The 27,760-nt window shown below is 37.2% G+C and overlaps 1 protein-coding gene across 1 annotated transcript in view; it reads right to left on the bottom strand.

Moving 5' to 3' along the window:
- ADAM10 (ADAM metallopeptidase domain 10) overlaps window positions 1-27,760 on the bottom strand; it is a 126,290-nt gene that overhangs the window by 52,635 nt on the left and 45,895 nt on the right. The window contains exons 3-4 of the mRNA XM_037053985.1: window positions 25,123-25,241; window positions 23,436-23,594 (exon numbers count right to left, since the gene is read on the bottom strand). Coding sequence (XP_036909880.1) covers window positions 23,436-23,594; window positions 25,123-25,241 — 278 coding nt within the window. The remainder of the gene's footprint in view (window positions 1-23,435; window positions 23,595-25,122; window positions 25,242-27,760) is intronic.

Below are 27,760 nucleotides of genomic sequence, written 5' to 3' on the forward strand. Positions count from 1 at the left end.
ACTGTCTTCTTCTGCTACTATAATTTCAACCTTAAAATGCCCCAATGAGTCTTGCCCAAATTCTTAATGGAACCTAGCTTGCCTGGACCACCAACTAAAGTTCCTCCATGTCAAGAATACAATGTAAAGGCATACTCAGAGACAAGTGTACATACATGCTTAAGTTCTTTTTTTGGTTAATGAACTTTAGAGCTCTTGGAATTTTTCTCTTCATTGTCATTATTGTATAAAGTCAAGTCATAATTTGATATTATTTATACCTCCATTATTTTCTGCTATTCTAGCCAATATTGGGATAGTCCAGTATCCAGCAAATAAAAAATGTGGCCTGACCCTCTGGCTAGTTTTTCCTTAAATCATGGATAAGAAAGTAATTTACCCATTTCTAACAAGGTAAATGAGGAGAAATCCTTCAGCTGACTCTGGCAACAACTAAGCAGACAAGTAAAAAATGCTCTGAATACTGCTATACAAAATATTTTGACATAGGGAACGGATAATACCAAGTAATATATTTTTGAAAGCTTATTTTAATTTCTGTTACAATGTAATAAGCCACTAACTTATGATTCAATTAGTATGTTCTTTTCTTCCTTTATGGATCAGTTTGTGGTGTCTTAATTTAGATTGTTTATTAAGATAATAGTTAATCATTTATTTTACCATTTACCTTACGCTAATTTAACTTCAATGAAATAAATGTGCATTTTAACATTCGATGGAATTCTAGAGCTGAATTAGACCTCTCCCAACACATAAAAAAAAGAGCTACTTTAAACTACAGTTCAAATTTATCATAAAGCTTTATAAAAATATCTAATAACCTCCATACCCAACTGCTATCTCTCACACTCAAACGTGAACACAGACACAAGAGCGTGGACATCAATGGCCCCGCTCCCAAATAAAAAACTATTTAACTCAGTTTTCAAAGGAAAAGCCCTGTGATTCAAAATCCTTACAGCCTGTTTTCAGATGACTTCCCCTAAACGTCTACCATACCTGGTCTCACCATCTGACATGCCTTACCACTACCAAATACATTTTTAAAAAACAGTGTATGGGGCTGGAGAATAATCTGTTTCCCAAAATATACAACCTCCCCCAAAATCCTTCCCTAACAGTTTATTGATCATATGACCAGTTTTTAAAAAAAAGTTTTTAAATGTTTGGAGATTTTAATTGAAAAAAAAAAAAAAGCTGACAAACAGGTTCCTGGCTATCCTGAGTACTAACCTAGACTAAATTTCCCAGCCTCCCATCCAGGCTAGGTTTGACATAACCTAGTTCTAGCTGCAGAAATGTGAGCACTAGAAAAGTGAACTAGCCAAGGTCCTTATCTGCTCTTTTCCCTTCTAAATGGCTGGTAGGAAAGAACTGGAAACAGCATTATGTACAGTATAATGCAAAATAAAGTAGCCTGAACGCCTACTCACTTACTGAAGAAAATTTGCCTGGTAAGGAATAGTCACATTAAACTGTTACATAGTAAGGAATGAGTTTTTTTTGTTGTTTGTTTTTTTTTTAGGAGCTTTTGTTACATTTTGTCACTGAATTTGGGGGCTGTTTGGTACTGAAGTTAGCATTATCTTAATACATGGTGAAAACTTTTATCAAGAACAGAACTTATTTTATATCTGCTCTCCACTAGCTTATTTGGCAAATTTTTTATCACAGACAATAGCAAAATAATCTTGGTCTAATACATCACAAATTCTTTAGTAGTGTTCGTATTTGTTATAGTTTTCCAAATGTTTTTATTTATAACTAGCTTTCACTCATTCTACGATAAAACTTTTGCCAAAAAATCAGTCACATAGTTAAGTTGAAGACAGATACAGTACAGTAATTAACTCCATTTTTAAACTAAAGACAGAAACTTGTAAACTCTACAATATCTAGATTAAATATACTGCATGCTTCAAGAAATAAATATTATTATCACTTTCAATGTTTTTCAAAAAAGGATTTACACAATTCAAGATTTTCACTTTCAGAAAGCAAAAAGCTGTGAGATTCATTAGAAATCTAGTTTAGGTCCACCGTGTAAGTCAGTTAATATACCTGATTTTATTCAAATTTGAGAAATAGCAAAGCTCATAATCTGAGCATAAGAGAAACCAGGATTTACCTTTATTCAAAGTTTTTATAAAATATATTTTAAATCTGCTCCTACATAAGCATAAAAGTCCTGCTACCAAGTATTTCTGAGAGAATTTTATGGCTTCCAAACCTTGTACACAGCATCTAACTGAACCTCTTAACTAAATTCAACAACAAAAATATCCCTAGCTTAAACAACTTAACATCACTTTCTTTAATGTAATAAAGAAAGCCACAGAAGAGTATACATGTCTGATTTATATATAATCAGCAATCCCTATTATATAGTATCCCAATAAAATACACTTTCCAGATATTAATAATACTAAAGACACTGGCACTATATCATCAATACACTGGCACTAATGCTGGGCATCTGAACATGTCAGGGAGGAACACGCTTCTCTACCCTTCTAGGTTCTTTTGGCTGGTATAGGAATTAAATTGACATGAGACAGATTGGTTAACAGGAGAAAATCAAATTTAATTTTGTACACACAGAAGTCCCTAAGAATATGAGGCCCAAAGGGCAACAAGGTAACAAGTTTATATGACATTCTGAGCTAAGGAGAAGAGAGAAGGGGTCTGGGACTTCAAAAAGGAAAAAGACACAGAAAGGTAAAAGAATGAATTATTTGCCATGCCTTGCAGAGACTAAGGGACACAGAGAAGAATGTGAACAAACAGGCCTTGCCCTGACTGATGTGGCTCAGTTGGTTTGGGGTCCACCTGCAAAGCGATGGATGGGTCATCAGTTCAATTCCTAGTCAAGGGCACATACCTGGGTTGCGGGGCAAGAGGCAAGTGCAACTGATGGATGTTTCTTTCTCACACGAATATTTTTCTCCCAGACTTTCTCCCTCCCTCCCTCTCTCTCTAAAAATAAATAAATAAAATCTTTAAAAAAATACAAACAAGACTTGTTACTTCCGCCAAGATGGAAGCATAGGTGGAAACACTGTGCCTTCTCCCACAACCAAGTTTGAATACAACAAAGGTTTGGAGAACTAGGACACACACAAAGACCAGAACACGGAATTATACGGAAGTCTGACAACTACGAACCGTTCAATGGGGACGGTTAGAGAGGCGGAGCCAGCAGCGGAGCTGGGTCGGGCAGGACAGATCCCCCAACCTAGGTGCACAGGCAGCCCGGAACCAGTCGGGGTGTGGGGCAGACTGACCACAGTCACACATTCGCACACAATGAGATGGACCACGCAGGCTCCAGGGGGCGAACCCAGTGGTGGAGGGCTGACCGAGGTGGCACACTCGCGTGCAGTGGGACGAAACGCGTGGGCCCAGTGACAGTGGTGGCTGCAGCGCCACAGCGGCAGGCGGCAGACAGGAAGCCATTGTCCCTCTTTGACCCCGCCCCCACATACAACGTCACAACCCAGCGACTTAGTTGCCCTGCTCTAGTGAACACTTTAGGGCTCTGATCCTGCTATGGAACAGGCACGAACGGCCCAAAAGATGGCACAAGAAGAACTCAAAGTCCCAGAGCCAATAACTCTAAGCGACCGAGAAATTGCCAGCCTCTCAGAAGCACAATTCAAGACACTATTTATCAGGATGCTCACAGAGATTATAGTCACAGATTAGAGGAACATATGAAGGATAAACTAATTGAAATGAAGGGAGATGTCCAGGAAACCAATAGTGATGGAAAGGAAACTGGGACTCAAATCGATGGAATGGATCAGAAGGAAGAACAAAACATCCCACCAGAAAGGAATGAAGAAATGAGAATTCAAAAAAATGAGGAGAAGCTTAGGAACCTCCAGGACATCTTTAAACATTCCAACATCCAAATTATAGGGGTACCAGAAGGGGAAGAGGAACAGCCACGAGTGGAAAACTTATTTGAACAAATAATAAAGGAGAACTTCCCCAGTCTGGCAAAGGAAATAGACTTCCAGGAAATCCAGGAAGCTCAGAGAGTGCCAAAGAAGTTGGACCCAAGAAGGAACACACCAAGGCACATCATAATTACATTAGCCAAGACCAAAATGAAGGAGAGAATCCTAGAAGCAGCAAGGGATAAGGGGACAGTCACCTACAAAGGAGTACCCATCAGACTGTCAGCGGATTTCTCAAAAGAGACCTTACAGGCAAGAAGGGGCTGGAAAGAAGTATTCCAAGTCATGAAATCCAAAGACCTACAGCCAAGATTGCTTTATCCAGCAAAACTTTCATTTAGAATGGAAGGACAGATAAAGTGCTTCTCAGATAAGGTCAAGTTCAAGGAGTTCATCATCACCAAGCCCTTATTATATGAAATGTTAAAGGGACTTATCTAAGAAAAAGAAGATGAAAAATATGAACAGTGAAAGGACAGCAAACACAGTTATTAACAACCACAGCTAAAACAAAAGCAAACCAAGAGGACAGCTAGATCAGGAGTGGAACCATAGAAATGAAGAACACATGGAGGGTTAGAAACAGGGGGGTGGGAGGAGAAGGGGGGAGAAGGCACAGAAAATAGCACAGATGGTAGGTAGAAAATGAATAGGGGGGAGGGCGAGAATAGTGGGGGAAATATAGAATCCAAAGAACTTGAGACACGTGGTTATAAACTAAGAGGGGGAGAATGGTGGGGGAGGGAGTGTGCGGGTGGAGGGGAATGAAGAGGGGGAATAGAACAACTGTAATGGTATAATCAATAAAATATATTTAAAAAAAGGAAAAAAAAAGACTTGTTAAGTTTCCCTCAGTCCGCCACACCTTTTCCAAATTCTCTGTAGTTTATCTCTGGTGATGGCTCCATCTCTTGGAATAAGCCCTGTATTTAACTTCTTTTAAGCACTTCAGGGGGAAATCAAAAGAAAAAATTTCTTAAATTTTTGTTTCTTAAAAACAATCAGCCTAAAATAATCCACAGGCCAAAGAGACACATTTGGGGTGGCAAATTTTACTCTACTACAAACATTAAGATTAGGGTAATCAAACAAGCAGTGTCTAATAGGTATCTAATCTACTTGATAAAATGCATTAGGTTGATGTATTTACATATACAAAAATACATATACATATAAATGCACACATAAAACTGATATATACATAATGCGTGGATTTCTTTCTACCACTCCTCCACACAATCAGAAGGCAAGCAAGTACCAGTGTAATACAACACTACCTACAGACTAGTATGAGCAGGAATTGAAAGGAAGCCAGCAGAAACTTAAGAACAGAACCACAACCTAGCAGGCCACCACTTTCCAAGGCAGAAAGACGGCCCAGATTCAATGATAAGATTCCCTGCCCCTATCCCACCTCCAATAGGTTGCATTTGGCTGGAATCAAGAGGAGAGTACCTATGTTTCAGAAAAACACCTCTTTTGATCCATGTTCTGGCTTGGGTAAAGAGAATCCTCCTGTAGCATTCTGCCCCTGCATCACAAGGACTCCAGCAGAAATCAGGTGGGAACCCCAGAACACTTCCAGTCTTAGAAGACATTCCCCTGCTCCTCACTTGCAGCTATTTACCACTGTCTGCCTTAGGATCATTAGGACTAATCTCACTGTGACTGGCTTTCAGAGTCATGAGACAATACCCAGGGGTGTCCAACCTTCTGGTGTCTCTGGGTCACACTGAAAGAAGAGTTTCTTGGGCTACACATTAAATAAACAAACACTAACAAAAACAAAAAAATTTCGTGATGCTTTAAGTAAATTTACAACTTTGTGTTGGGTCACATTCATTGCCATCTTAGGCCTCATGCGGCCCACAGATTGGATACCCTTGGCATTATACACCAACTTATTGTAGGTATTTGCTGCCTCCCAAGTCACTACTTCCCTCCACGTTATTATTTTTAGCTCCTAACTCATTGTCACTCTTCCTGACACTACCCTTCATATTAGTAATTACAAGATTCACACTGATGATCCTTCCAATACACTCATATCACCTTCTCTCTGGTAGTGTTCTCCTACTTCAACTTCTCACTTATATGGTCATAGTTTTGAACCTGTCATTAACTGATAACCAAAACCCCTTCATAACCTCAACTTCTAAATCATACTTTCTTTCTACCACTTTTCTTTTCCGAACATTCCCTCTAGACTCCAAAATTCCTTTAACAACACTAAGACCCATCCATCTTACCAATGTCACCTACCACCTTGTCCACTGTCCATCACTGGATGTTCTCTTTCTTTTCCTTACTCACCTTAAATTCCATAGTGAATTACTATTATAATGACTCCATTGCATTTGCCTTAAACTCCCTTGATACCCACCTCCCAACTCTCACCCAAATCCTGTTTAAATTCAACTTTCTACCTACACCACTGCAGTCCAAAGAAGCTGGAGAAAAACTGGTAACTATGACTACTTTCATTCGAAAATCATAATCTGTAACCTCAAGAACCTCATTAATTCCACCTGGCAATGATACTATATTTTTCAGAGTCCATTCTCAACCCTATTTACCTAATTAACCACTAGCAGTCCTTACTTCGCCGCATTTGTAGAGGCAGTAAAATTGAGCATGACAGCTGAAACTATGCAAAGTGATCTTAGTAATCAATGAGGAAAATTAAAATTGTTCCATGACCTTTAAAATTTATCAAAAGACTAAAATTCTCTTATACTGCTTTTAAATAAGACAGGTAAATGAAAAATAATAAAACTATATAGTTTAATGTAACTTAAGACTTTAGAAACATGAAGAATTTGAATATTTTGCCCTGGCTGGTGTAGCTCTGTGGATTGAGCGCGGGCCTGCGAACCACATGATCACAGTTCAATTCCCAGCTAGGGCACATGCCTGGGTTGCAGGCCAGTTCCTAGCAGGGGACTCATGAGAGGCAACCATATATTAATATTTCTCTCCTTCTCTCCTTCCCTTACTCTCTAAAGATAAATAAATAAAATCTTTTTTAAAAAAGTCCAATAAATTCAATAAGAAAGTAAAAAAAATAATTTTTAAAAAGAATTTGAATATTTTTTAAAAATCAGAGTTTTATTTCTCTGTAAATTGTATTTATCATAAATTAAAGGCACATATTCCTTTTGAAAGCTTGATATTTAGGTAAAACTATTTCCAAAGCAACAAAGCAATACTTATATATGCATCAAATTCTGTCAGCACAAAATTCTCCCAATCAAAAACAAAGAAAAGATCATGTATAAAATTTTTCTTGTATACTTTAAAAACTTCTCTACAAGAGCCTGTTTTCCTTGGTCACCACATTAACTGTAAAAATGAACAATGACATTCTTCCTCTAAAAATACTTAAAATATAATCCCCATTTCTAGAAAAAGCCTTTGTTCAACTAATGAATAAGCCCTCATTGAGCCGCTAAATCATAGGATGCACTGTAGTTCCCCTGAAAAGGCCAAACAGCGGACTCTTTCACAAAGAATGAGTCATTGGTGTAGAATAGTCAGCCTATTTAAAACAAAGACCAGCTTTAAATCTATTGCCTTTCTTCCAGTTCCTCTGCACACCAACCTCTTGCTTTTGTTTTGTTGTAGGAGGTGCAAATATAAATAATACATATATTGTGATACTGGCCTCATCAAGGAAATAGCTCTAGTTAACTCTCAATTACCAACTCCAAGAAAGGGGAACATTTACAGTTCACATTATCTGCCCAACAGAACCATGCACAGAACACCCACATCTTACCCCCTTCCTCCATACTAACTAGAGTAGCTCCTGCATCCTCACTGAGCCCAGCCAGGCATCCTTCCCTCTCTGCAGCAGGAAGGTTAAGAATTTGATCGCAAAGTCCAAGGCCATGCTTATGAGATGACTCTGTAACACTCAAAACGGTGTAATCACTCCAATAATATGCTATGAATCACCAAATCCAGTAAAATAATCCAACTTTTATTATATTAATCAAATTTAAAATAGAGTGACTCTAAAAACAAATAAGGCACAAAAAGCTGTTTTGTTAATATCTGAAGGGTGGGTGGGTGGGGTCCTTGTCCAAGAACATTTCATTTATTCCCAAAGTTGCCAAAAATCAACATGGATTCACTGAAGGAAAAGTAAAAGAAAGGTGTTGGTTTTTTATCTTTTTTAGGAGACATGATGAGTTTGAAAGTGTGAGAAACAAGACAACAGGCCCCAAATTGAATCACTTATGTTAGCCCCATGTCACCAAATCCAGACTTGACTTAATGGCAGTTTAAGCTGCTCCCAGAAACGGAATCTTAAACCTGTCAATCAGGAATCACCTGTTCAACATCAATGAGGTAATCTGCATAACAGACCCCTGCTATCCCCTAAAGGAAAGTGACTTACCATAACCTATCACTCTTTGTTAGTATAACTTCCTTGTTCTCAGCTCCTTTCTTCCTAAAATTTCATTTTTTAACAGCTCCTTGGAGCTCTTTTCTATCTGCTGGCTGAGATGCTGCATAATTCATGAATTGTCGAATAAAGTTCTTATGAGTTTTAAAATTTACTCAGTTGAATTTTACTTTTTAACCCAGCAAGAAGAATGAGAGCAGACTCTCAATGTCTTCTTCCTTCTAATTCCGGGGGATAGGAGTCCCTTTCTCCCTAGTACCCCTTCCCCATCCTCCTTGCCAAGTCTCACTTTAGGAAGGGTGAAGAGAAACCGTAAGAAGAAGGACAAAGTATGACTGTCCCAGGAAGGAAAGGAAGCTGAAGATGGCCCAAGTTCCACATGTACACATAATACTGTTATCCCAAGAACAGATGTGGGGAGCAGCAAGGCCAGGCATATCCTCAACCCACCCCTGGTTTTCAGTAAGAGTTAGTGTTGGAACACAGTATGAACATGGACATTAGGTTAGTAGAAGAAATGTTGCCCTACTATTATGATCAATTAAAAATAGAATCGCTAGACTCTCAAGTGCATCAGGGCAGAAACCTTTGCCCAGTTTAACACTTCAACCACAGTATCTAAAAATGTCTTGTCTTCCGGTCAAGGTAGTGGTATAGGTAAACACAGATCGCCTCCTCACACAACCACATCAAAATTATACAACTAAAATATAGAACAAAGATCACTCAGAACCATCAGAAATCAAGTTGAACAGAAGTCTGGCAAGTGTATGATTAAAGAAACCACACCCATCCACACCAGTAGGAACGGTAGACCATGGAACAGGGTGGTCCCACATCCATGTGTGGTGGATAAAAATTCAGGAGGGACACCTCCAGAGCAAGGAATCCCAGTCCTACACCAGGCCCCACAGCCCAGGGTTTCAGTGCCAGGAAGGTAAGTCCTCATTGTTTTCTGGCTTCAAAAACCAGTGGGGATTGAGTCAGTGGAAGAAACTTTTAGAGTCCCAAGCAGTTCCTATTAAAGAACCCACAGAAGGACTTACTCAGATGCACTCCCCCTGAGCTCCAGTACCAAGGTAGCAGCTTGAAAGGCACCTGTGGCACACAGGGAAAAAGTGAAGTATCTGGCATCAAGGTGAGAGGTGAGGAACAGGCTTCTGCCAAAAAGTCATGCAGAGGGGTCCCATTTCTGAACTCTCCCCCAACAGACCCAAACAACAGCAGGCTGGTGTCATATCTGAGACTCCATCAACCTGGCTAACACTGTTTGCCCAGCTGTGGAGATGCACAAAGACTCTATTGCACCAATTACAGATGTACCCAAGCTGCTTTTCCATATGAATGACAGGTCTTGACTCATAATTTACAATGTCCTAATTACTCTCTAACATGCAACAGCTGACCTTAGGCACAGCACACTAGCAGCAACCAGCCTAGATTCATAGCTTAGCTTCTCCTGGGAATCTTCAACAGCATAAAAAAAGGACCAGTCAGAAATGAAGGTTAAACTGACTGAAATGAATAACTTACAGGAAATCAACAGTAGAGTAGATGAAGCCAGGAGAGTTCACTTAGCAGGCCCACATGGATTTAGAAAGAATGCAAATCCACCTACTCCGAGAATCAAATCAGCAATTTGGAATATAAGGAAGCAAAAACTATGTACTCAGAACAGCAAAGAGAAAAAAATACTCCAAAATGGTGAGAATACTGTAAGGAGCCTCTGAAACAACTTCAACCATTCCAACCTTCACATCATAGGAATGCCAGAAATAGAAGAGAAACAGCAAGAAGTGAGAAATGTATTTGAAAAAATAATGAAAGAAAACTTCCCTAATTTGGTGAAGGAAATACACATGCAAGTCCAGGAAACACAGAGAGTCCAAAACATGATGTATGCAAAGAGGCCCCATAATTAAAATGCCAAAGGTTAAACATAAACAGAATCCTAAAAGCAGCAAGAGAAAAGCAGTTAGTTACTTAAAGGGAAGTTACTAGAATACTGTCAGCTTATTTTTCAACAGAAACTTTGCAGGCCAGAAGGAATTGCCAAGAAAGATTCAAAGTCATGAAAAGAGGAGCCCAGACTTCCTGTGAAGATAGGGGCATTGATAGACATGTTTCACCTCCCCACGCAACCAGAAAGAATTACAACTATTTTTCAAAACAAACAAACAAGAATAGTTAGAAAAATCAAGCTGTATGGAAATACAACGACCAAGGATTTAAAGAAGCCACTTTCATCCAAATGGGTAGAAGGGGTAAAGTCCTGGAGATGGGCAGAGTGGCGCAAAGAGTTGGTGGCAGTGGCAGGCCTGGCACAGGTGGTCCCACATTCACATGTGATGGATAAAAATCAGGAGGGATACCTTGGGAGTGAGGGATCCCCACCCAAGGCCAGACCACAGAGCCCAAGATTCCAGCGCCAGGAAGATAAACCTACATAACTTTTGGCTGTAAAAACCACTGAGGGTTGGGGAAACAGAAGAAGCTGCTAGATTTCCAGGAGAGTTCATTTAGCAGCCCCACATGGATTTAGAATGAATGCAAACCCACCTACTCCAAGACTCACCACCATGGCAACAACTGGAAGGGTGCTAATCGCACATGGGAAGTGGGTGAATTGAGTGCTAACATGGTGAGAGCCAGCAAACCTCCAGAAGCCAGGCAACAACACTGCCCCCCACCCATGGCTCTTCTTCCACAAAGAACGACCAAGTGGTGAAGTGGGTGGCCCTGCCCTAGCAAATACCTAAGGCCCTGCCCCACAAAATTTACAAGTGCCTTTTACAGTGAGTCAAAGCAGCTCTATCTAATACACGGAAACAACACATTGAGTATGGCAAAAACATAAGGGAAGAAAGGAAGGTTACACTAAATGAAATAAAGAAAAATCTACACGGAACCAACAGTAGAGATCATGAAACCAACAATCAAACCAACAATTTAGAACATAAGGAAGAAAAAAAGCATTCAATCAGAACAGTAGGAAGAAAACAATTTTTAAAAAGGAGGATAAGCTTAGGAACCTCTGGGATAACTTTAAATGTACCAACATCCAAATCATAAGGGTGCCAGAAGGAGAAGAGAGAGGGCAAGAAATTGAAAATTTATTTGAAAAAAAAAGAAAATTTCCTCAATTTGGTGAAAGAAACAGACATGAAAGTCCAGGAAGCACAGAGTCCCAAACAAGTTGGATTCAAAGAGGACCACACCAAGACACCCCATATTTAAAATACCAAAGGCTAAAGATAAAAAGAGATTCTTAAAAGCAGCAAAAGAAAAGCAGCAAGTTACCCACAAAGGAGATACCATAAGACTATCAAAAGAAGATTTCTCAAAAGAAACATTGCAGGCAAGAAGGGACTGGCAAGAAGTATTGAAAGTGATGAAAAGCAAGGACTTACAATCTAAATTACTCTATCCAGCAAAGGAATATCAAGAGTATCATAGGAAATGAACTTATATGCATGACACACGGGCATGAACAAAGGAGATGGACTGCTGATGGAACTTATATGCATGACACACGGGTATGAACAAAGGAGATGGACTGCTGATGGAAAAGGGGTACTAGGCAAAGGGGGAAAATTGGGACAACTGTAATAGCATAATCAATAAAATATTTTTTAAGAGAGAAAAGTAGGGACCTACAGCCAAGATGGCTCTAACCAGCAAATCCTTCCTTTAGAATTGAAGGGCAAATAAAGAGCTTCCCAGATGAGAAAAAAACTAAAGGAGTCTATCATCACCAAATCATTATATGAAATGTTAAGGGGACCTTATCTAAAAAAAAGACCAAAACCATGAACAATAAAGTGGCAATAAATATATATCTACCAACAATTAAATCTAAACAAACTAAGCAAACAAGAACAACAGAATCATGGATATGGAGAATGTTTATGGTTGCCAGATGGGAAGGAGGTATGTGAGAATGGGTGAGGAGCTGAGGGGATTAAGAAGTACAAATAAGTAGTTACAGAATGGCCATGGGAATGTAAAGTACAGTATAGAAAATGGAGTACCAAAAAACCATCTATGCATGATCCATGAACGTGAACAATGGTGTGGGGGATTGCCTGAAGGGGTGGGTGATGCTGAGTGGAGGGGAACAAAGGGGCAAGAATTGGGACAACTATAATAGCATAATCAATAAAATATAATTTTTAAAAATGTCTTGTAGAGATTAGGCCCTCTAACAATCTTAATAAGTTAAATCATTAACCCTGTAAAAATGAAACTTGTAATAAAAACTTGTAATACACTGATTTACAGTGGCCATTATTTCCATTTATTCAATTTGAAACTATATTCAGCTAATAAATAGAAAATGAGTGATTCCAGGCCATAGAAGATACCAGTGTACTTTGTTTTCTGAAGTTCTCAGCTGTTGCAGCTAACATGAAATACTGTTACAGCCAGAGTAATAATCTATCTTTCTTGTATCATCACAGATTCTTATCTCCAACAGTCAAAAGTATACCCCCAATCTTCAAAGTTCAAGTCAAATGCCAACTCCCATGGGAAGTCTTCCTAAAAATCTCTAACCCTCCCACCGTGTGTTCCATCCTCAGTGACTTGATGACATTTATGTTATAGCACTATCACAGTCTATTATTGACTTAGAATTCCCCTGAAGGTTTTTTCAAAGTCTTAATCCTTGCCGTATGTTCACAAGTCAATAAGCACTCGTTTAATTTTTCAGTGAGCAGTGAGGTTTCCGTGCCTCTTTTCAATATTCATCCATTAACCAACCAAACTATAAACTGCTGACTCCAATCATCTTTTAGCCTTCGTTCTACCTGCGAAACCAGGACCTGTCTCCTATTTTAAATTGTTTCTGCAGGAAAGTTGGTTCTAAATCCCAAGTTTACAGACTGACTATAAAATAGGGCACGTTCAAAATGAGTGCCTGTATGCACATAAATTTCCTAACCATATGTCAATGGAATTCTCTATTGCCTTAATTTTTTACAAAAAAAATAATGGGAGGGCAAAACTATTACTTACCAAACATCACTGATACAAGAAAAATGACACAGAGTACATATCCTGAAAGAGCAAACAATTTGCTAAGTATTCAATCTCCCTCTAATATCCACAGTTCATTAAATATTGGCTGAATTTAATTTACTCAACCAGCCAACAACTGAATTCCTTCCACACCTCTTCTGAAACATCAATCATATGACCATTGACTGTAAACTGTTGGATTAAAACACAGGGAGGACTCACCAATACAAAAACAGTAGTAAAGGGAGGACACTCAGCACTAAGGGGACAGACGGGTTCTAAATTACAACAGGACAGTATTTTGAAGGGTGAGTATGGGTTAAGGGGAGAGAACCAACATGAAACATTCCTTCTGCTCTCTTGCTTCCACAAGGCTCATCTTCAATTTCCAAAAATGCCCCTTTCTCTAGAGCTTAGGTATTAGACCAAGACATGAAAGTCCTTAGTAGGGAACTTCCGCCAAGATGGAGGCATAGGTGGAAACACTGTGCCTTCTCCCACAACCAAGTTTGAATACAACAAAGGTTTGGAGAAACAAAGACACAACCAAAGGACAGAAAATTGAATTATACAGAAGTCCGACTACATCTAACCGTTCAACGGGAACGGTAAGAGGGGCGGAGCCAGCAGCGAGCAGGGTCGGACAGGACAGGTCTGCCGACCCAGGCGCACAGGCAGCCCGGAACCAACTTGGGTGAGGGGCAGACTGACCTCGGTCGAACATTCTCGCACAGTGAGAGAGACCACACAGGCCCCAGGGGGCGAGGGCTGACGGCGGTGGCACACTCGCATGCAGTGGGACGAAACGCGTGGGCCCGGTGACGGCAGCAACTGCGGCACCGGTGAGGGCCGCTGCGGCAGGCGGCAGACAAGACGCCATAGTCCCTCTTNGGGAGAAGGCACAGAAAATAGCATAGATGGTAGGTAGAAAATGGATAGGGGAGAGGGCAAGACCATAGAAATGAAGAACACATGGAGGGTTAGAAACAGGGGAGTGGGAGGAGGAGAAGGGGGGAGAAGGCACAGAAAATAGCATAGATGGTAGGTAGAAAATGGATAGGGGAGAGGGCAAGACCATAGAAATGAAGAACACATGGAGGGTTAGAAACAGGGGAGTGGGAGGAGGAGAAGGGGGGAGAAGGCACAGAAAATAGCATAGATGGTAGGTAGAAAATGGATAGGGGAGAGGGCAAGACCATAGAAATGAAGAACACATGGAGGGTTAGAAACAGGGGAGTGGGAGGAGGAGAAGGGGGGAGAAGGCACAGAAAATAGCATAGATGGTAGGTAGAAAATGGATAGGGGAGAGGGCAAGACCATAGAAATGAAGAACACATGGAGGGTTAGAAACAGGGGAGTGGGAGGAGGAGAAGGGGGGAGAAGGCACAGAAAATAGCATAGATGGTAGGTAGAAAATGGATAGGGGAGAGGGCAAGACCATAGAAATGAAGAACACATGGAGGGTTAGAAACAGGGGGGTGGGAGGGGGAGAAGGGGGGAGAAGGCACAGAAAATAGCATAGATGGTAGGTAGAAAATGGATAGGGGAGAGGGCGAGAATAGTGGGGGAAATATAGAATCCAAAGAACGTGAGACACGTGGTTATAAACTAAGAGGGGGAGAATGGTGGGGGAGGGAGTGTGCGGGTGGAGGGGAATGAAGGGGGGGAATAGAACAACTGTAATGGTATAATCAATAAAATATATTTAAAAAAAAAAGAAAGTCCTTAGTATATTTTTCATCCCTTTGCCCCTTTTCAAAGTGTATCTTCTTTAAACAATCAATAGTTATGAATTAATATCAAAAACTTTATAGTAATTGTTTGCAATAACGCATACCTGTTAATAACCCAAATATCCATGAACAGGGAGAATGCAAAAACAGAGTATGTTACCCATAAAATAGAATATTACTCATCAATAAAAAGAAACAGACTATTAAAACACAGAATTACATAAATGGATCTCAAAATAATTGTGCTAAATTAAAGAAGCCATATTTTTTAAAAAGAATACATACTGTATAACTGCATTTACATAAAATTCTAGAAAATGCAAATTAACCTGAGCAAAGAAGGATTGGGAAGAGGAGTACCCTGAGCACGGGGAAGCTTTCAGGGGTGATGGATATATACATTATGTTGATTATTGTGATAGTTCACAGTTATATAAAGATATTAAAAATTATTAAATTGTATACTTTAGAAATGAACATTTCACTATGCCAATTTTTCCTCAATAAAGCTGTTTTAACTAGACAATCAAACACGATGATTAAATCCTGTTTTTTTCTTAAAGGGACTTTCCTGCAGAGCAAGCAGGAAAATATGCCTAAACACCCTATATCATATTATTTTTATATCTTCTTTTTATTTATTTTTTAAATCATTTTTTAATTTTTCGATTACAGTTGGCATTCAATATTACATGAGTTTCAGGTATACACAGCACCAATTAAACATCATATAATTTACTAAGTGATCATCATGATAAATCTTGTACCTATCTGACACCATACACGGTTATTCAAATACTATTGACTATATTCCCTGTGCTGTACTTGACATTCCTACGATTATTCTGTAACTACCAATTTGTACTTCCTAATCCCTTCACTTTTCTCATCCACCCCTACAACCATTTCCCATCTGGCAATTATCAAAATTTTTTCTGTATCTATGAATCTGTTCCTCTTCTGTTTATTCATTTATTTTGTTTTTTAGAGTCAGCTGTTGATAGCTACGTATTTATTGCTATTTTATTGTTCATATTTTTTATCTTTTTTTCTTCTTCTTAAAGGAGACCCTTTAACATTTCATGTAATAGTGATTTGGTGTGACTAATTCCTTTAGCTTTTTCTTGTCTGGCAAACTCTTTAAATGTCCTTTGATCCTAAGTGATAGCTTTGCTGGGTAGAGTAATCTTGGTTGTTGATATTTGTTTTTCAATACTTTGACTATTTCTTGTCAATTCCTTCTGGTCTGCAAAGTTTCTGTTGAGAAGTCAGCATACAGGCTTATGGGAACTCTCTTGGAGGTACCAGCTAACTGCTTTTCTCTTGCTGCTTTTAAGATTCTCTCTTTGTCTTTATCCTTTTGTAATTTAATTATGATGGGCCTTTGGGTTCATCTTGTTTGGGATTCTCTGCATTTCCTGGACTAATGTCTATTTCCTTCACCAAGTTAGGAAAGTTTTCTGTCAATATTTTTTTAAGTAGGTCTTCAACTTTTTGCTCTCTCTCTCCTCCTTCCGGCACTCCCATGATGTGAATGTTGGTGGGCTTTAAGTCCCAGATGCTCCTTATACTATCCTCATTATTTTGGAATGTTTTTTCTTTTTGTTGTTCTGAGTGGATATTTTTGCTTCCTTACATTCCAAATTACTGATTTGATTCTTGGCTTCATCTACTCTACTGTTGATTTCCTATAAATAATTCTTCATTTCAGTCAGGGTATCCTTTCTTTCTGATCAGCCCTTTTTTATGCTGTTGAAGTTCTCACTAAATTCATTAAGTATCCTTTTAACCAGTGTTTGGAACTCTCCATCTAGTAGATTGCTTGTCCCCCTTTTGTTTAGTTCTTTTCCTACAGTTTTATTCTGTTTTCATTTGGAACATGTTTCTGTTACCTCTTTTTGGCCGTCTCCCAGTGACTGTTTCTATGTATTAGGAAGAGTTGCTACATCTCCTGTGCTTGGCCTAATGTAGTAGGTGTTCTGTAGGGTCCACTGGCGCAGCCTCCCCATCTGCCCAAGTTGGGCACTCCAGGTACAGCCCTTGCATGGGCTGTACACGTCCTCTTGTAGTTGAGCCTTGATTGCTACTGGCACACCAATGGGAGAGATATAACTCCTGGCCAATCAACTCTAAGGACTGGCTGCAATCACCATGGAGGATTACCTTTGAAGAGGCCCATCTCACAGAGCAGGACTTAATAAAACAGGGCTCTGGTGCCCATTGAGGATTGTGTCCTCGTGGAGATGGTCAGGGTTGTAACTTTGACGTGTTCTGAAGCTGACCACCATTTGTGCTGGCTCTGGGGCAACCCAGAAGGTCAGCCATCACCTGTGTTCTGCCTGGAACCCCGCAACATGACCTACAAAGAGATCTGCAAATGGCTGCTACTTGTGCTGGGCTTGGAGGTTCCCAGGAAAGTCGAGCTAAGAACCAAGGCCAAGTGCTTGTGGAAATTATATATCTAATCTCCAAATTTACATTTCTCTAAACAATCAGATACCACAATACCTCTTTAGAAGCAGCTCTTTGGGGGTCCCAAGTCCTGCACCAATGTCCTTTGATTTTAACCAGCTTTTAAACTAGTCTTTCCCAATTTAGCAAAAAAGCACTGTAGTGGAAGCCAGGAGACATGGATCTTTGTCGTGACCACATTATACAAGTTGTTCAATACTCTCTAGGCTTCAGATTCCATCATCTTTAAACTCAGGGTTTTCAAGTAATTCTAGTGCTTTTTGCAATATTACAGGTATAGATTTCACAACATCAATCTTCTGGTTCACTCCAACCAACTCAGTTTACCATAAAGTTTGCTAACTAGATATGATGAAAGAAACAATGCCCCCTTCCAAAAAAAATGCCCTTATTTGCTGACTAGGTCTGATGAAGAAACAATGCCCCCAAAAGAAAACTGTTATTTTCAAAATGCATATAGTTGTGAAGTCTTAATTTAAAACTTTCCAATTCATTCTTCTTACTAAAACATCAAATGCCTACAAAATTTTTTCCAAACCCTCAAACACTGACATGACAGTAGATGAAAACTATGCTTAAAACTGAATATATGCTTAAAACTATGCTTAAAACTGAATCCAGAGTTGGGGAGAAAAAAATAACTTTCCCCCTACCCTTCTAAGTCATGTTGGTTGGATTAACAATCAAAATAACATGAGAAAGATTTAGCAGGAGTGCATTGCTAATCCAAACTCTCTGGGCTTTCCTATTGTACACAAACACGAAAATAAACTTGAAACAAAAAGAATAAAACCAAACGTTCTTCTTCTGCAGCTTCATATATTAACAAAATATTTTTTAGTTCAAAGATGAAATGTTTTTATGTAAGTACAGCAATGGAAAAATTACTTAGACCATTACCCTCTCAGAGAACAGTAAACCAAAGGGTGCATGGTACACTATTTATGATCGAGTTCAAGCAATCACATGTCAGTCATTCCTAAAAGCTGTCCTAAAATTAATTTGTGCCCTAAACTAGTAAGATTAACAGCATAGTTTATGAGGCAATATTTTCCCATTACTTTAAAATAAACTATGCCAAAGAGCAGAAGATTAAGTGGTATTCTTAACTTGTTGTAACAGTTCACAGTTCTACATCCTAAAAGAAAGTGCTTTTTACTCCCTAAATACAGAATTGAACAAGTGGGAATTTTAAACTAATAACTTTACATAGTTTTGTCACTGTAGTACCTAACGGGGTATCAAAGTACCTAAGGAAGCTATTAAATACTGTCACTGAAAATTGTCTGTATTCTGGTACAGCCTCAGAAGCCATTTACTTAAATTCTCTGGAATAGCAATATCCTTTTCGATGGTAGTTTCACATTTACACCTACAGTTGCAAAAACAGTATTAAGAGGAGGGTAGCCTAACTCTCATCAAAACTCCTAACCAAGGTTGGTGTGCTTTGCTCCTGCTGAAAATACTGTATTTTGCCATTTATAATGCACCCCTGTATATAATGCACATCGACGTTTTTGGCCCAAACTTTCAGGAAAAAATAATCTTTTGTTCTAATTTTTTAATTCAATCTTTTATTTATTTATAATTAGGCATTTATTTCTTATACTATAAAGAAATGTTAGCATTTATTTTTAAACATATTATGATATAAGAAATTTTTTCAAGAAATTCTTTCAAGAAATAATTACAAAGCACAAGAATAAGTACAAACATTTCAGGCCCTACCCATGTACAATGTACATCCTTATTTTCCCTTCAAAAATTTGGGCAAAAATGTGTGCAAAATACATGGCAAAATACAGTAACAAATATAGAGAGATACCAAATACACTCAAACACATATACACAGTAACCTAAACAATCATGCTACCTTAGTTGTGGAAAAAAATTATTGGCACTTAAGCAAATTATATGAAAACAATAATGTACAATGTCTGTCCAGAAGTTCTTTTCAGCTCTTAATTTTTCATTGTCCAAGTAAATATATATTTAACATAAGGAGGCCATTTCACATTCTTTTTATTATTAGATACCAAGTGTGGTATTAGAACTTAAAAATGGTAATGTTTAGAATGATTTTCTGGTAAATGGAAATGTAACAATATGAGGTTGAGGGTTTGGGAAGGAATTGCTTTAAATAGACTTTTTAATGCATGTAAATTAATACAATTACTTTTGAGAAACAATCTGAAAAATCAGTCAAGGTACATGTGGTTTAAGAAAACCACCACGTGTTTACCTTTTATGTTCTAAATAGTTGTTATCTTCTAGATTCTACACCAAGGGCTGGCAGATCTATTACAAATCCAGACATGTAATATGAAAAATAGACATTTACTGAAGAAGATACACGATACAAGAAACACTGTACATAGGACAATGATGCCTCAGTTCCCTTCAAAGTGGGCACCTTGGGACCTCACACAATCCTCCCAATTGCCATCAGCTGCCCTGTTCTATTGTCCTAATTCTCATTGACAATCTAAAATTTCTTCCCTTTCCAAGGTAATGTTAGTTTGGGGAATAGCCAGAAGTCACAGAGCATCAAATCTGGGTTGTAATGGCAGGGCTGAGTCACCTGGGTAATTTGATGTTTTGCCAAAAATGTCTGTACATGACATGATACCTAAGCGGGCACATTGTGATGATGCTGTCAATCACCAGTCACCCATAGCTACGGCCTTCTGAATCATCTTAATAGTCTCCACAGAGGAATGTTCAAGCTTAATGCTAAATTTGATGCAGATTCTTTGCTCTCCTTGCTCAGTCATTTTGAATGAGACAGCCACAGAGTACACATGCTCACTCAATGGCATTTACCTCCCCCACTGACTAGTACAGTGAAGCCCTCATTGTTCACACATACACATTCCAGTCAGCTCTCCTTGGCTGCCAGGTTACATCAATGTCACTCAAACCATTTTCATTATATTAACAATGTCTGTACTTTCTACGGGCAGACCTCATACATTAAAGAGACAACCTGTACCTTTGAATTAGTTGTAAAATAACCACCTATTGCTAAATATATTGAAAAAAATTGTCTTAAAACAGCAATAGATACAAAAATGTGATTTTAGAGAGGCTTACACATTTCAGAAAAGTCCCATAAACCTGTGGAAACATGCCAATGTGAATTTATAGCTTTCTTTCATAAGCAAAGCATAAGAGCACAGGGTTAAAAACATGAGAAGCACATTCAAGTGGCATTAGTGTTATAAGCCTTAGTTTCCTCGTGTATAAAGTAGGGAAAACAAGGGTGCCTAATACCTCATAGGGTTATTGTGAACATTAAATTTAGAGATTCAAGAACTGTATCTAGTGCCAGGTACACATTAAATAGTAATAGCTACCATATTACTATTATTACTATTAAAACTTGGATATTCTACACAGAGAGGTTAAAGAGTCAATTAAAAGTAACTTTATCCTCTAGAGGGGAAAACAAACTACAACCTGCTGGACAAGTGAGTCCTTTTCTTTGGTATATAAGTTAAGGGTAACTTTTACAGGCTGAAAAAACTTAAAAAATATTTTGCATCATGTAAATATTATATGAAGTTTGAATTTAAGAATATCTAACAAAAGCTTTATTGGACCACAACCACACGTAATCATTTACATATTTCCTATGGCTGTTTTCACACTACAATGGCAGAAATGAACAGTTGCAATTAATCTCACGTGGCCCAGAAAGAGAAAAGTATTTACTATTTTGCCCTTTTTAGAAAAGATCTGCCAGCCCTTGGTGTAGAATCTAGAAGATAACAACTATTTAGAACGTAAAAGGTAAACACGTGGTGGTTTTCTTAAACCACATGTACCTTGACTGATTTTTCAGATTGTTTCTCAAAAGTAATTGTATTAATTTACATGCATTAAAAAGTCTATTTAAAGCAATTCCTTCCCAAACCCTCAACCTCATATTGTTACATTTCCATTTACCAGAAAATCATTCTAAACATTACCATTTTTAAGTTCTAATACCACACTTGGTATCTAATAATAAAAAGAATGTGAAATGGCCTCCTTATGTTAAATATATATTTACTTGGACAATGAAAAATTAAGAGCTGAAATCAATGGTAAAGTTAAATGCCAAGAGAAACAGAAAACTAAGTTTCATCCAATATCACTGATCTTCTAAGCCAACTCGTATCTTTGGGGAAAATAAGGTTGACATAAAGGAAAACATGTGAAAGACTATAATATGCAAACTGGACAAATGCAATTACATGACAAGGAAGAAATAAAAGTGGGGGAAAAAAGAATATGCTTAAACTACTACACATCCAAACAGATGAGAGGAGAGAAGCAAGAGAGATTCAATACAAGAAATCATAAAAGGCAGAACAAACATAGTGGAGGGCACTTATGGGAAGTGTAAAGCGAAGGAAAAAGCTTGATTACAATATTATGGGTAGTTAAAGGTAAGTTTCAAATCTTTTAAATTCCCTCTTCCTCTCCTTCTTTTCCTAAAATGTCTGTTTAATTTTGAGAAAATGTTATAGAGAAAATGTTTAAAGACTTCATTCAGTATCTGTGAAGAATCTGCTCCAGGTTCCAACTGGTATTTGGAATGTTAAAGAAGCAAAGAAATAGAAACTGCAGTTGGAGAACTTACATACACCGAATAGAAAAGAAAATCTACAGGAAGACGAATCTACAGAAAGATGAAATTACTAACAAAATTACAAAGTAACGTGAAAATCAAGTAGTTGATAATTCTGTTGTCAGCAAGCAAGGAGGAAAAGGAATTCATATTCCAACTTTTGTGAAAGAGGATTGAGCTAACATATAGAGGAGATTTTGAAATACTAGGAAGGAAAATTGGAAAAAATAAGGATGAGTAAAAATATGGGCAAGTAGAGTTGATGAATTTATAATTCAGCAAGTAGCTAAAATTATAAATGTATCCCATCTAGAATAATTATGCTATGTTCTGCAGTAATAGAGCATCAGAAAAAACAAGCATTTAGACAGACTGTTAGAACTGACAGAACAAGAAGTTAAAATGATTAAGGCTTTCTAGCACATTACTAGGGTAAGAATATTAGTATTGACAATAAAGTTCTGGCTGTAGAAAGAAAAATGAAGCAAGGAAGAATCTGCCAAGTTAAAAACAAATAGGCAAAAATTGAGAGACCAGTCTAATTACACTCAAAAATAAAATGAGGATTCAAGAGACACATAATTAGAGGAATGAATTTCTGTGGTATTCCATTAAAGCATTCTCATGATTACAGGACTATGGATAGCCAATGGTAGAAATTTAAAAAGTGAAGTCTAAATACATTTTCTACTCTTAAAACAAAGAAAAAGGACTCTCCCAACAAACTGCATCATATAAAGACTACAGTAGAGGACAAAACCCATGGATTCTTAACAAACTGAAGTCATTATTTATTTCAAGATTCAAAAAGACAAATACTCAAAGGACTTAAAAATTACAAAAATACCTAAAATATCCACCCTGATATTTATATATAAAGAAAATAATGTTTCAGTAGAATACACACAGGCGTTATAGCATCAAATTACTAGCTCATACCAGAACAGAGGACTGACAGCTCAATCATAGTTGGTCAACTTACAGTTCAAATAGGCTTGGCTGTATATCAACAAAGTAGGACCGGTATGGACTGATAAGGAAACTGCCTCACTGTACTATCAATCTATTCATTCATTAAATTGAGTCTCTGGTTATGAAACTATTTTCTAGTCTAATAGCTCAGGACAGAAAACAGTTCAGGTCTCATTTTCTCCACATAGTTTTAACTATTTATGCCCTTTTTTCCCCAAAAGGGTACTAGATAAAAGTTAAGTACTTACTAATATCATCTTCATGATAAATGACAGAGTGAAAAGGCAGAGTTCGGTCTTTAATATATCTCTCTGCTGGCTCAACATAAAATGTGCCACCATGAGTGTGGATGAATCCTTCAAATCTCCCATCAATAACAGACCCATGGCTAAAACTTCCTTCTTCACCTATTAATGAAAGCAACAAACTCTTGAAAATTTAATTTGCATGTACATGTTAACTTCATTTTTCTTTAAAGAGCTATTTGTATATATATATTTAAAAATCTAAATATAAATTTATTGAGGAAAATTAATTTTAATACAAAATATATCAACCTGAATTTGAGATATGAACAGCAACTACTACACAGTTAAAACTTACACAATTATTAGTAGCAACAATGAAACAGAACATCTGTCTGCCTGACAGTCACCTAGCACAGTGCCTGGGCATACATGCAATAATTAATACATAATTGTTCAATTAAGTTAAACTTAGAAAGAGGCTAACAGGCCCACTGATGAAATGAACACTTTAAAAATAAAGATATTAAAGTTTCTTTTGAAATTTTGCTCTAATTGCTGTAAGACAAAAGTTCCTTTCCAGCCTGATATATTCTTCATGAGCATATGGCTTCCTTAACACCTTGAGGTTTTATGAATATTAATATATTTTTAAAATAAGATAGTGTCAAAAATTTTAAAAGCAATCTGAACAAAAGCATAACAATATACTTTTTATGACACTGGACAGATTTGTAATACTGTCCCACCAACTATACTTCTCTAGTGAAAGAACATAACAGAAAAAAGGTCTTTTTGATTCTTGACATAATCACAAAGAAAAAGCTAAGCACTAAATATCAAGTGCTTTGAAGTGATGGAAGAAGGGGGCTTTAAAAGTTAAATGTACTTAAACTTTTCTCATTAAAACAAAAATCAGGCCTTTTACAATTTTTTTTTAGATTTTATTTATTTATCTTTAGAGGGGATGGGAAGGAGAGAAGGAGAGAAATATCAATGTATGGTTGTCTCTCGTGTGTCCCCTGCTGGGAACCGGCCTGCAACCCAGGCATGTGCCCTGACTGGGAATCAAACTGCGATCATGTGGTTGGCAGGCACGCGCTCAATCCACTGAGCTACACCAGCCAGGGCCAGTGATACAATTTCTAAATTATAGATTAAAATTAATTAGTTAACTTTTAAGTAATTATGAACTTAAGAGCCCAGGACACTGGTATTTTAAGTTACATGCCTTTTATCTGAAAACTCAGTCTTATGCTTTTCTTGACCATCACCTAGCAAAAAAAGGGCAGAGACTATGAGTTCCTTGTCCAGAAATATAAATAATAAAAAACTAATAGAAAACTGTAGTCTAACATTAAAAACACAGCAAGGTTACTGCTAATTTCTTCCTTGAATGATCAGAAAACTATGGAAGACTTTAAACATTTTTTTAAAATATAAGTTTGCAACTACTGAGAGAGCCAAAAATCATACCTTTCAGAAGCCAGACATTGCATAATTCAACAGTAAACAAACATGTAAAGATAAATCCAAGGAGTACTTCATTCTTTAAAGATAATTATACCTTTTATGAAAGATTCAAATCTCCTCATACTTTACTCCATCTTTTCTGAAATACTTGCCTATGCTTCAACGTGTATATTTCCATGTATAGAAAAAAATTAAAGGATTCTAAGATTCAACTTACCATAAATATGTCCAGTGTAAATATGAGAGGTATCATAATCAAGTACTCTATTTGATGTTTCTACTTTAAATTCATCACTAAAAAGGGAAGTGTCCCTCTTCATTCGTAGGTTGAAATGTCTGTAACATGGGGCAGGAAAAGGAAAAATGAAATTTAAAGGATCCAAATTTTAAACAATTTATTTGTCTTTAGTAAGAAAGTCTGAAAAATGTACACTGTTTCACACAATTTGCCTATTTGAGAAGTATACTGACCAAGATTTTCTTTTTAAAAAATCTCCTCTAAAATTCAGCCTAGTAGCTATGACATAATTCTAAATTATACACAATTAAACAGGAAATGTCTGGAATATAAAAAATATATGCCAACAGGCTGATCCCTACATGGTAAAACAAGGTCATTCCAATAGCAACTACTTTGCTTGGAGATAAAAAAACAAGCTTCTGGACCCACCCAATTACTATTAAAACTGCCTGTCCTCCCTCTCTAGTAGTTCTACGGCTTTGACATTCCCCCTACTTTTTACAACTCAAAGAATATAATACATAGGAAAATGGCATCTGTGTTAGGTACTTAACATCTCAGAGATACATGCTCTTTCGTTTACACACACACACACACAGACAAAACATTTCAGTCCTTTATTTTCCCCCCAGGGCTTCTAACTCTTCTAATTATCTTTGGAGCTTACTCAGTTAAATTTGGGAACCCTAAAAGACCATGATATTAACTGAAATTGTGCTCTTTCTAACCCTATAAAGGAGAGGAAAAGACCAAAATGTTGAAGTGAAATTAAATAAAGAATCTGGGGATTTAATCTTAAGCCTAAAATTTACTAGCCCAGGACTCCTGTCTGTGCAGGAATATAATACATTCTATCTTCTAGAACTGTTTTATGGATTAGGGATTATAATGTATGTATAGTCATTAACACAGTATCTGGCACATAGGAGTTATACAATAAATGGTACTAAGTTAGATATCATTACTTAAAAGTATACCAAGTCTCTTATAATTTCTATAAATATCTGAACATAACACAATTTCTGTCAATGAACCTGACCCAGTTTTCAATTAGCCAACCTCCAATGTTAACAGGAAGTGGGGTTCCGGAATTCACACACACTGCTACACAATCACTCTGGAAAACTGACAGTTTTTTATAAAGTTAAATATAAAAAATTCTATGATTCATAATTTCACTCCAAAAGAAGTAAAAACATAAAACATATGTCCAAACAAACACTGGACACAAATGTCCATAGTAGCTTTATTCATAATAGCCCCAAGCTGGAAATAACCTAAAATGTCTATCAATGACTAAAGAGATAAAAAAGATCATGGTTTATTCATTCAATAGCAAACTACCAGCAAAAAACAAACAAACAAAAAAAACCATACTACTGCAGTTTTGAAGATATTGAATACAAAAAAAGAAACACAGTATAATTCCAAATATATGTAATTTTAGAAGAGGTAAAACCTATCTATAGTGACAGGAAGCAGATAGTAGTTACCTAGGTGAGAGAAACTAGGAGCAAAGAAGTACGAAGGAACTTAGTGCTACAATGAAAACATTCTATATATTGATTTGAATGGTGGTTATAAAAGTGTATACATCTGTCAAACTACACATTTAAAATAAATGTTTTATTTTACTGTAAATCATATATCAGTGAAGTTGATTTTAAGCAAAAAAATTAATTTTCAAGTGAATAAGAGTCAACAGAGCATACTCATTAGCTTCAGAACACGATTTTATCTTTTCCCTATTTTCATGTCAATATTGGTACCCTTTCATTTTGAGGCTGTACTCAGATTCCACTAGCCCAAAACCCTCACCAAAACCATGGGCTTCTCATGTGCTGTGACAAGGACTCTAGGTTCGGAAAGGCCTCCTCAACAAGGACTCAAGAAAGTGGAACATTTTCTAAATGGAAACTCTACAAATTTTAAAATAATCTATCCTAAACAAACAAGAATCTTGCCTGAATTCTATCTTTTCATGAAATTACTTCTGCCTCAGGGGAAAAAGGGGAGGGACTTAGAGGAACTAGTATAAAAGACACATGGACAACAACTAAGGGGGGTGGAAATGGGAGGGAGGTGGGGAGCACTGGGGGGTGGGCTGGGATGGGAGTAATAGACAGAAAACTGTACTTAAAAAAAGAAAAAAGAACTGGAAGGCAACTTGTAGAAATTAAAATAGTTTGAATAAGAAAAAAAGGGATTACATCAGGAAAAAAAAAGAAATTACTTCTGCCTACTACAGGAAATTTTTTTAATCATACATACATGAGTGTAAATACATTATATTTTAAAGGATCCCAGTATTTTGAAAAAATCATTAATTTATCATTATATATACTTTTAATTTACTAAACAAATATTACCTGTAAAAGAGCACCTTTGTTAAAGAGCATCTTTATTAAACAATAATTGTCAAAGGACTTTATATACTTATCATTCAGGATTTATTATTCTGCAAAATTATTTTACCCTAAAAACAGATAAATAAAATCTTTTTAAAAAGTTAGATTTCCTTTGAGACAATAAGATGCTCTGTATAAAGAACACTACTATAAGCAAGAACATTAGTATTCTATATGGCAAAAATAAGGGGGGGTGAGAGGGTAAA

The sequence above is a fragment of the Sturnira hondurensis genome, unplaced genomic scaffold (assembly GCF_014824575.4).
Source record: "Sturnira hondurensis isolate 20B ecotype Veracruz unplaced genomic scaffold, ASM1482457v3 Scaffold0008196, whole genome shotgun sequence".
NCBI classification, from domain to species: Eukaryota; Metazoa; Chordata; class Mammalia; order Chiroptera; family Phyllostomidae; genus Sturnira; species Sturnira hondurensis.